The following is an 11440-nucleotide window of genomic DNA, read 5'->3' as shown; positions in this document are numbered from 1 at the left end:
TGTGTGTTCAAGGATATCACACACTGTACACCTAGTAGTGGCAGTGGTCCGATTGCAGTAAACGGTGGTGGGACAGTGCTATCTATAGTACCTCCAACAGTATCTGGGTGCAGCAAGATGCTCATGGGCATAATGGATGATGGAGAGAGAAGACGAGCAGACAGGCCATGCCTGTGCAGTAGCGCAGTTGGGTCGGAGGTCAAGTTGTGATGTCAGTGCACCTCCATCTAGGCAAAGGTTACCGAACCTGGCAGTAAGGGAAAGACTCTTAACACCCTTCTTAACACCCCCCTCCCCTTTGCTCAAGGCTAACTCTGGTTACATAATATAACATTCCACATTTAGGATGCCTCACCTGTAATCAAAACACAGGGTATATACAAATCAACAATGCAAGACACATCAAGATTTTTAAATATAATCTAGTCCACATTTCTTTAGAAGAACCTTAGTACATGTGATGTTAAACCTTTAGTTAACACATCACAATTCTCTTCACTTGTTACATATTGAACACTAATCAATTCACCATCTATTAGCTCTTTTTGCAATTACTGCCCCTCTTTTGTTGTACACAACATACTGTCCCTCTGCAAACTGAACCTTGTATCGCTTCTTCTCCAGTACACCGATGACAATCAGATTGGTTCCTAGATCTGGCACAAATAGTACATTTTCAATGTCTGTGACAACAGTTTTGCCTTTGATCCTAAAGTGCACAGTAACAGAAGCTTATGGGGTTAATGCAGGTTGTGTGTCTTCTAGGGTAGCATATACCTATTTGTACACTCAGTAGTGGCAGTGCCCCTTTTACAGTGAGCGGTGATGTCACAGTAGTATCTGTTTGCGCCTTTAACTGTGTAAATCAGTCTCTGATGCAGCAAGATGCTCAAGGGCACGCCCATCTTAATGAAGGATGGAGAAAGAAAGGCCACGCATAAGCAGTAGTGCACTTGGGCCAGTGGTTGCACTGTGACGTCATTGCAACTCCATCTATGCACGGTGTCCCGGACCTAGCAGTGAGCGAGAGACAGCACAGAGTGCAATCCTTTCCTAACATGGATTATCCATGAGGTTGGACAGTGTGGTGGGTAGCATAGGTCGTCTAGCAGGTGATTTGCATTGTGATGATTGTCTAGGTCAGTTGGCTGGTCCCTCCACCAATGTGCTTTAATGTGGGTCATTTGTTTGTCACTCCATGAATGCCCGCACCGTCCTTCTCCTCTCCTACATGTTCCTTCCTTGTCCTAGCCTTCACCCTGCTCCTCTGAAGCTTCATTGTGCATTAGATGGTGCAGAGAGCACAGTGCATCCTTCAAGAAGATGCTGTATAAATGTTACCTGAAGAGGGGGTTGTAGTAGTGTTATGTGGATGGGGGTTTTACATATACACATACATACATACACAGTACTCATGACTTGCATTATCTTTGGTACCTGTAAATACAAGCTGGACTGGTGAGGGGGCCCAAATGAGTATATTGCCTAGAGCCGCATGGGATCTTAATCTTTCTCTGCACAGAATTACAAATTAAAATGCACTGACCTGGTGTAACTGCTACTCCATTTCCATTTATCACAGGTCTCTCCTCTTCCTCTTCCTCTGGAGGTTCAATTCCGGTCTTCTCCATGTTACTCACAGATTTATTGCGCTTGCGTTTTCCTTCAATTCTTGGAATGCCACCAGGAAAAATATGGTCTGTTGCATTTAATAAAAGTGGAGCAGGTTCAGCTGGAGGCTTTGGAGTGCCGTAGTAATTCTCTGTAAATAAAGGAAACATGTCTAGATTATTAGCAAATAAACTATTACTTTTAGTAGGCATGTCAAGGACTACAAAGTAAAGCATAACAGAGAGTGCAAAATTAATGTAGGCTAACTAATGTGGCGATTAGTATTTACGGAATTGATACAGAATCCAGACAGCTAAATAGCCGCCGGATCAAATACAGACAGTGGAAGACCGACTGATCAAAGTCTTGACGGGTCTGGTAAGCACCCTAACCCTCCGCTCTCCCTTCCCCTCCCTTCGAGGTGCATAACCCTAACCTCCCCCCATTGGTGCACACCCTAAACCTAACCCTCCCGGAGGGGGGTGCCATAACCCAATCTCTCCATAGTGGTGCCTAACAGAACCCCCCTTTTCCCTACCCTAATCCTCCGGGGGGGTGCCTAACCCTAAACCCCCCCGCGGCTACAACCTGAGACACCCGGCCTACCTTCGTTCGGTAATCGCTATGCCGTGCATCGGGATTTCGACATGGGGGTAATGATGGGCGTCGGGATTTAGACCTATCTTAAGTCCAATGTCGGGCTTTCAGTGTCGGGATGCCAGCCGCCGGCTACATCCCATGCATTCAAGGGAAAAGTCTAGAAAGTTCAGAGTAAACGAAAGTGAAGCAGGGGAGTGGAGCAGTGCTGAGAAGAGTTTATGAAAAGAAGCTGAGCTGCAGACTAGTGTGCTAGGAAGGAACGGTTGGTGAAAAGACAGTGGCCCTGATTCAGAGCCGGACGCTCTGACAGAGCTCTCGCTCTAAATCAGGGCGTCTTTTTTTTATTTATGGAGCGGCCTCCTGGGCGCTCGCATTGCTGTGGGTTGCCACCCACAGCTAATGCGAGCGGCCAGGATAATGGTCGCGATGGTCAAGACCATCGCGACCATCGGGCTTGTGACGAGACCCTTGTGGTAGGGTCTGGTTGCCGCAAGCCCCAGAGAGCTTTCGGCTCTAACAGAGCCGAAAGCTCTCCCACTGACATCACTTGTGATGTCAGTGGGGCCGCCCCCAGACGTTAGGCGTTCTCATGGGAACGCCTCCGTCTGGGCAGCCACCCCCCCGGCCCGCTCACCAAAGGATGTTCACTCAACATCGACAGCACGCCACCTTTGGTGCGAGACCCGGAGCGACGGATTGCCTATCCAGGTCTCGCGCATGCGCACGATGGAGATGGCTGCGTCGATGCGCATGCGCTCTGGGCCACCATCGACCCGGTTGCGAGAGCTCAGCGCTTGCGACCGGGTCTGAATCAGGCCAAGTGTGCTGCTTAGAAAGAAATCGAGCAGGCTGAGTACCTGGGAGACAAAATGATAAAAAAAGCAGAGAAACAGTACAAAAGAGAAGTAAAGTAGTGAGTAGGACACAAGGAGATGGGGAAGCTGTCTATCTGTAATAAAGGAGTGTGACAAAGCAGCAGCTCAGCACAGCAGCCAAAGAGTTACACATAAGGAGCAAAATTTGGATTAAATGTGTTACAAGTATATGGGACACAGGGCCTAATTTAGACCTGCTTGCGAGTGCTGAGCTCTCACAAGTAGGTCGATGTTGGCCCACTGCGTGCACGACGGAGGCGGCTCCGTCGTGCGCATGCGCGAGACCCGGATAGCGACGAGCAAGCCGCCGCTCCGGGTCTCGCTACAAAGGGAGCGTGCTGTCGATAGTGAGTGACAGCACGCCCCCTTTGGCGTGCCGTGGGCATGGCTATCCAGATGGAGGCGCTCCAATGGGAACGCCTACCGTCTGGGGCTGGCCCCACTGACATCACAAGTGATGTCAGTGGGAGTGCTCTCGACTCTGATAGAGCCGAAAGCACTCCAGGGCTTGTGGCTACGAGACCTTACCCACAAGGGTCTCGTTGCAAGCCCGATGGTCGCAATGGTCTTTACCATCGCGACCATCTTCCTGGCCACTCGCTATAGCTGTGGGTGGTCACCCACAGCTTAGCGAGCGCCCAGGAGGGCGCTCTAAAAATGAAGGAGGACTGCCCTGATTCAGAGAGAGCGCACTGTCAGAGCATCCGGCTCTGAATCAGGGCCACAGTGCCAAGGACTCGCTAAAATAATCTCTTTGTATTCTAAGCCTTGCAATCATTTTACATTGTTACATACAATAGAGACCTAATAAAATAATAAAGATCTTAAGTTATTATAACTAACAATGCTGGTCATATTACTTATACAAATAAAAAATTAGCAGTTGCTTTTTTTACACATTGTTCATATAATGCGGTATCTGTGGTAAATCATGGCCATGTTTGGATCTTAGACCTCATGACAGTAGCCAGAACTTATTAGAACAGTTTTCTGGGCAGAAATAAGAGTTATCGTTGGTGACAGAATTCAATTTGGCTTCATAAAATCCATAACGGGGCGTACCCAAAAGGAATAATTTGGTTTTGTTCGTTAGCAACCTGACAGACTTTTGTCGCTACCTGTACAGTCTCAATATCTGTTTTGTTATCATGCTATACATTTTCCTCCAATAATGCAATGTATAAATGTTTTGTAGATATGAAAAAAAGTTTACGAATAGGCAATTACAGATTGATTGGTTGATTAACAGCTCTGGGCCTGCATCACCAGAACACAAGAATATTTACTCAGCAGCTTCTACAATAAATTGTGGCGATAAGGATTTCTCATCACCATAAGTTGTGATTTAAAAAAAAACATTATCACCACCACAAAGTGACTTTTAATAATAAATATGCCCATACAGCTTAAACCACCTTTTACTAAAGTAAAACTTCAAAGCTTTAAACACTCAAGGACAATTTATACCTAAAATTTATTTTTTCATTGTAGCTGTTAAAGTATTATTTCCATACTCCACTGAAGCTCAAACCCATTGCTGCTACACTACAATAAAGGGAGCATTCTAGTGACCAAAATACATGAGAGCACCTAAGTGACCACTGCACAAAACATAATGCACACTCACATACTCATACTTCAATATAAACACACTAAAAGGAAGTGTGCTCATTGTAAAAATTATTTTTTATTCAACAGCTTATTCTTTAAAACACAAGCTTGACTTGATAAGAAAGTGTACTTTTTGTTCTTGTACATATTTGTGTGCACATAAAACTGGAAAAAAACATTGGTTTGTAGGGATTGCTACGGATGCCAAGTTGCTGAAATATCTTCAGTTTTAGAATACCGCACCCTATTAAATTTGCAACAAAGTCATTTTAATCAGCTTACTATCCTGTTTACAGGCAATAATATAATGTAACATAATAGATCTGTGGAGTGATTATTATTTACACCTGATGTAAGGAGATGGGGTTTTTTTGTCAAAATGATCAATTATCAGCATTACAAACGGGCATAATATCTATCTTTTGTATTGACAAATGTATTTTCTTGGCAGAACGAGGTACAGAAATCAAATCAGTAGACAAAGTAATTCTTTAGAATATTACAAATAGAAAAAAATAGTCAAAACGAAGTCTGAGTATAAAAAACGTTTGGAACAAGTACTTCAGACCTTTATAAATATGCTCTCGTTCTCAAGAGAAATAACTGCTCCGGATTCTACTAAGTCTTTCTGTCTTGACAAGCTTTATTCTCAGACAGGGGTCATGAGTCAGGGTTAGGAGCAAGGTAATTGCTTCTAAATGGTGAGCAGCAACTGACTGATTTTTATACTATAGTTTTACTGTACATTACTATTACTTTAGAGCATCACGTCATTATTAGCCATATGGAGATGGTAATATGTTGTTGACTTTGGGGTTTATGTTTTTCTTCTACAGTTTTGCACTATATTTAGCATACTGAAGTAAAGCAAAATACTGAAGAAAAGCATGGTGTTAAGAACCATTGATAAATATAAAAGATATGTATTTTTATCATGTTTTCAGAATCTTATGGGAAATACCTGCACAAATCTATTATGTAAACTAATAGATATAAATTATGAGGTATTGGAGTTATCGTGCAGTAGTGTTTTTCTTTGTCACTCACAGATAGCTGGTATCTTGGGATATTTGCTGGAGAAAATTAGCTCTGAGCCATTATGTGACTTGTCTACTAGAAGCTCATGAGATTACATTTGTAGCTAGCTAGAGTGCTTTGAAATATGTCCACAGCTCAGACAGATGGCAAGTCTCAAGCAATTATACTTCACTCATGCTTTGCTAGTTGATCAATGTCTTTCAAGCGAAGTACTGGGAATCAAATTGGTAAGATCAGAAATTGAGGTATAACTTTTCATGCTCTCCATCACTAACCCTTCACTGCTAACGCTATCCACTAATGCTAATGTGGAAGGCTGTGCTGGGATCACGTGTTTGATCCCAGCATCAGCCGACGTGCAGGGGCAGGCAGAAGGGATGTGTCCTCTGCGGGACACATCCGTTGCCGGCGCTGGGACAGTAATGTCCCTAGCGTCGGTGCAGATACCGCGGGCACCTGGTGAAGGGACCGCCTGGTCCCTTTCACCAGTGCCGGCGGTACTGTGGCGCCGGGAGATGCTTGGCTCCGGGCGCAAGCTCAGCGGAGCTTGGCGCCTGGCAGCCAAGAAGCGGCGGGTAGCCGGCGCTGGGAGAGAGTACCTGCTCCCAGCGCCGGTCAGGCGTTGGGTGCGGCAGTCAGTGCGGCGGGCGTTTGGCTCTGGCCGCGAGCCAAACCTGGCTCGCGGGCCAGCAGCCAATCAGAGGCGGACGCGACGAGCCAATCGCGGCTCGCCGCGTCATAGCCCCGCCCACTCGCGCCGTCTTGTATTAGACGGCGCCGAGCGGGAAAGTTCAGTTCGGCGGCGGAGAGGGAGGAGAGAAGACCTCCCGAAGAGTGGAAGATCGGCGCGGCAACAGGGGCGGCGGCCGCGGAAGAGGCCAGAAGACGCCGCTGTCAAGAGAGAAGACAAGCGGCGCCGGCTGGAAGAAGAGAAGAGGCGGCGCCGCTGGCCAGGACGGGCCAGCGGCCGAAGAATGCGGCTGAGGACCGGAGAGGACTGCGGGGGAGGGAAGTAAAAGAGCGTCACGAAGCTCCCCCCCGCAGCCTCTTCCAACGTAGCAGGTAGGCCCTCCGTGAGGCCCACCATATACCCCCTCCCTAGACCGCCAGGATTGTCGGGCGTTAGGCCCGTGGAGCGTTTTTGGGCACTAGGCCCGTGGGTAATTAGGCGGGCACAAGGCCCGGGGCACTATAGCGGGCATTAGGCCCCATGAAAGGATTGCCCCATTAGTAGGTGTAAGTGGCCTGGGTACTAGGCCCAGGTCACTATATAATAAAGTAGGCGGGCAACTGCCCGAGCCACCCACCATATAAAGTGGTCTGGACATTAGGCTCAGAGCGCTAGGCGAGCCCACAGATAGGCAGGCAAATAGGCCTGAGCCCCATAAAAAGTGGTTTGGGCATTAGGCCCAGACCACTACCAGAGCCCACCGTTTGGCAGGCACCTAGGCCTGAGCCGCAGGTAAGACCGTTAGGGCGTTAGGCCAAGGGCCCTGAGCCCATTAGGTGTGCCCCTCATATAGAAAGGTAGCCCCCACATAGATGATTAGAGGTGTGAGCAGTGGTGGAGAGCTGTACGGCTTCCACCCATGAGGTAGTGGTTTCCCCAGTCACAGAGAAGAGGAGCTGGCCGGCTCTGGATAGGTAGCAGACATTTAAAGGGACAGCACTGTGTTTTGCTCTTGTATATTTAGTCTGTGTTGGGTGTTCCGTGCAGGGCAAATGTTTAGTTTTTGTTATATCTGTCGCACTACACACACTGTAGGTTGAGGGTGATGCCGTTTTAGTATGTGTAGTTGCGTGACATAGGTTTAGGCCCTGCACGGCTGTGTTGTGTATCTCCTTACAGGGACCTGTAGGTGAGTGAGCGGACGAAGAGCAAGAGTGGACACGGTGAGAAATATCTGTGTGTACTGTCTCTCCCTGTTTGTCACTATCTATCTCTCCTTCCTTCTGGGCGGACGGTGAACCTTGCAACCCGGTGCAAGGACGGATCTTCACCTGGTGCGTGAGTACCGATAGGTGAAAATTCGGGATCTGAGGCCAAAAGTGCCAATGATGATCTTCACTTAAAACCTGAATTTATCCCCCGGTTCGGTAGGGCGCGTCGGTCGACGTGAGGAAGGACGGTACTCACCTCGTCTCCTTCCCCCTAGGTCATCATGTCCGTGTTTTATTTGGAGGTTCCAGGACCGTCTGCTCAACACACGGCCTGAAGGTGAGAGGGTGCGACGCAAGGTAAGTAACAGACGTACACCTGCACGGCAGCAGGCATTGCACCGCACCCGCCTCTCACACTAAAGGGGCATGATAATTAACATTCTAACTCGCCACGGAATCCGAAGCAATTCATCATTGCTCCGGCGCAGTGACAGCTGATGCAGAACCAACTGTCCTCGCGAGCAGCTTCACTTTCGGAGCAGTGAATCATTTCACTGCTCCTTTCGGAGCAGTGATTGGAGTGCGTAGGCGCACAAGAGCCCCGACGTCCAGCGGAAGGAGCCAGAGTGGGGCGGAGGGATACGAAGATGGCGCACTCAAGCTCCAAAAATATCGTATTTTCGGAGCTTGATGAATTCTATCCCCACACTAGCGTATGGGGACAGTGGGCCATTCCACAAAAGGAAGGTAAGTAGGATAGATCGGTGATATCTCCTGCCTTACCTTCGTGATAAATGGCCCGATAACATTTTCACCTGCAATTGTAAAAATTAAGTGATGATGAATAGGCCCCATAGTGTTTGAAAATCTGGTGCCATCTATTACTCCCTACAACTGAGTAATAGGTGCACATACCTGTAGATTTACAGAACAAACTCTAGACCAGCAAACAGGTAGTCTCATGTTAAGTGGGACTGGATATTGAAGAAAATTTATCACAGCAAACAAATTTTCTTTTCCTACTGTATATGTTATTATAGTACACAATTATATAGATTGCTGTGCTGGGCAGAGCAATACGAGAACATTCTTGATTCCACTGTATACAATGTTTCTGCTTTTATTTGGTAGAAGGAAATCAGAATAGGCAAAAAACAACCACAGTCAGACAAGAAAAAGCAAACAAAAACAGGAAAATGATTTTTAGGCAATCTATCCATGGAAATCAATTACTTACTTAAGCCGCAATTGCTTTGATAAGGTATCTCAATTTAGGTGAATCTAATGGTGTGTACACACAGTGGGCCTGATTCAGAGCTGGACGCTCTGAGCAGAGCGCTCACTCTGAATCAGGGCCCTCCTACATGAAAATGGAGCGGCCTTATGGACGCTCGCATAGCTGTGGGTTACCACCCACAGCTTATGTGAGCGTCCATGATGATGGTCGCGATGGTCAAGACCATCGCGACCATCGGGCTTGCGACGGAGACCCTGCGGTAGGGTCTCGCTACCGCAAGCCCTGGAATGATATTGGCTCTATCAGAGCCAAAATCACTCCCACTGACATCACTAGTGATGTCAGTGGGGCCGGCTTCAGATGGTAGGCGTTCCCATGGGAACGCCTCCGTCTGGCAGCCACGCCCCCGGCATGCCCACGAAAGGGGGCATGCTGTCAATAAACATCGACGGCACGCCCCCTTTGGTGCGAGACCCGGAGCGACGGAGAGCCCATCGCTATCCGGGTCTCGCGCATGTGCACGACGGAGCTCCCTCCGTCGTGCGCATGCGCAGTGGGGCAACATCAACCCGCTTGCGAGCGTCCTGCGCTCGCGAGCGGGTCTGAATGACCTCCAGTACGATTAAAATGGATGATATGAACGATATCGATCATATCGTTAATGTTCATATCTTGCATTTTTCAGTGGCCAACGACCTGCATTGCGCGGGTACATATGGACGATAATGATATCAACCATCGCTCGTACATGCAGGCCAACTTGGTCGATATCGAGCAGGTTACTACAGGGACCTACGATCGTTGATCACGGGTCGTTGGCCATCGGAAATAGACCAAAGGCTTTCCTTCACTGGGTGTCGCAGGATAACCCCGCACTCACTGCCTGTGACCCCGTGAATCAATTTGCGGATTACTCCAAAGTAACCTACATGGTTATACTGTAAAAAGTACCCTCTACTAATATTAGAGGCAACATTGAATGAGACGGTTCATGATATTATTAGTATAATCTGTTTCATATAGTGCTGATATATTGCGTAGAACTGTACATTGAGAGAATCCTAACAGGACACACACAAATTACATACAACAACATTAAATAGAAGGTAAAGATGGCGCTTTCCAAATAATTTTACAATCTAATGCTGGCCATACACTAGTACGACCAGCATAAGATAAGATTCAGCTTACGATTTCCCTTGAACTCCTCGGCAGCTCCCTGGCAGTCACGTCCGTACGATTTGGTGCTTATGTTCATACGATCTCACATACAATCATTTGCCCTGATGCATTGTGTGTCCGAGCAGCGTAATTTGTTAAAAAAAAAAAAAAAGGACTGATGCACGCACGGTTGAGGGAGATCTGTGATGCATGCATCGGTCTTTAATAAAATAAACACAGATGCAGGGATGGTTCAATGAGAACCATCCGTGCATCTGTGAAATTTAAAAAAAAAAAAAAAGTGTTTAAAAAAAAAAAAAAAAAAGAGCAACCAGCCCGGGCTTTTAGTGACCCAGTGCTGGTTCTGCAACATACAGGGGACAAACGACGTAGGGGTCCCCCATGTGTAAGAACCACCAGCACCGGGTTAATCAGAACCAGCCCCGGTTGCCAAAGTACAAGGGACAAATGACGTAGGTCCCCCATAATTTGTGCAACCAGCAATGGGCTCTGATCCGGTCCTGGTTCTGGAAATACAGGGGGAAAAAAATGCGTAGGGTCGCCTGTATTTACCAGAACCAGCACCAGACTTTTTCTAGCGGGGTGGGGGGGGGGCTGAAGCACCCAATAAAGGGGTCCCCCCCTCCAGGGTACCCCAGACCTAGGCTGATTGTGTATAAGTTAGGGTTCCTTTATAAACACAAATAAATATTAGTTTCCTGTACTCATAATCCTCACAGTAATCAGAGGTTGGTTCCTAAATGAAAACAAAATTGTAAGAAAGTCTATGAGCTCTCATAATATCTGTACTGGTGGTGGCCACACACACATGGTGATCTGCACACGATCAGCCGATGTATACGATTTCCCTTGCAACTCTCCCCGGCAGCTCTGCACACAATTTGGTGTCCAATCTTCATATGATCTCTCCTGCATCCAGACTTTCACAGTGCATCACCTCCTAGATTGTCAGATCTGCCCTACTGCACTGCAGATCTGAAGATGCGATGTGCGACCAGAGGGGACACGCATCGCATCGTGATTATGAATGGGGACTCACAATTTACTCAGGATTTGGCCATATTTTACACGATCTGTCATTACAATGTGTCGGAATCGGACAGATCGGGTAAAATATCGCTATGTGTGTGACCAGCAGTAGACTAAATTCTGCTACTCTGCAGTGACATTTGTCAAGAAAGTGGAAAACTGGATCTGAGAGCAGCTACACGAAGGTGGGCAGAGAGAATAGATCCATGGTGTGGACTTTCAAATAAGAAAAGGAAAGAGATGATGGTACTTGAAACATGCAGAACGGAAAACGTGGGATGCATTTATTAGGACAACATTCAGAATTTCGACAGTTATGATGTTATTTTCAAAACAGGCAAGATCCTAAAGAATGTCGACATGCTGGCATCGTCAC

General features: G+C 47.2%; 1 protein-coding gene across 9 annotated transcripts in view; it reads right to left on the bottom strand.

Moving 5' to 3' along the window:
- The window catches only part of MAGI2 (membrane associated guanylate kinase, WW and PDZ domain containing 2), a 1049810-nt gene that overhangs the window by 370393 nt on the left and 667977 nt on the right, over positions 1-11440 (bottom strand). For all 9 annotated transcript variants that reach the window (XM_088468806.1, XM_088468807.1, XM_088468811.1 and 6 more), the window contains one exon: positions 1547-1762. In XM_088468806.1, coding sequence (XP_088324932.1) covers positions 1547-1762 — 216 coding nt within the window. The remainder of the gene's footprint in view (positions 1-1546; positions 1763-11440) is intronic.

The sequence above is a fragment of the Taudactylus pleione genome, unplaced genomic scaffold, assembly GCF_031769625.1.
Source record: "Taudactylus pleione unplaced genomic scaffold, aTauple2 ptg000086l, whole genome shotgun sequence".
Taxonomy (NCBI): domain Eukaryota; kingdom Metazoa; phylum Chordata; class Amphibia; order Anura; family Myobatrachidae; genus Taudactylus; species Taudactylus pleione.
The sequence above is the reverse complement of the archived record's forward strand: the minus strand, read 5'-3'. Positions and strand labels throughout refer to the sequence as shown.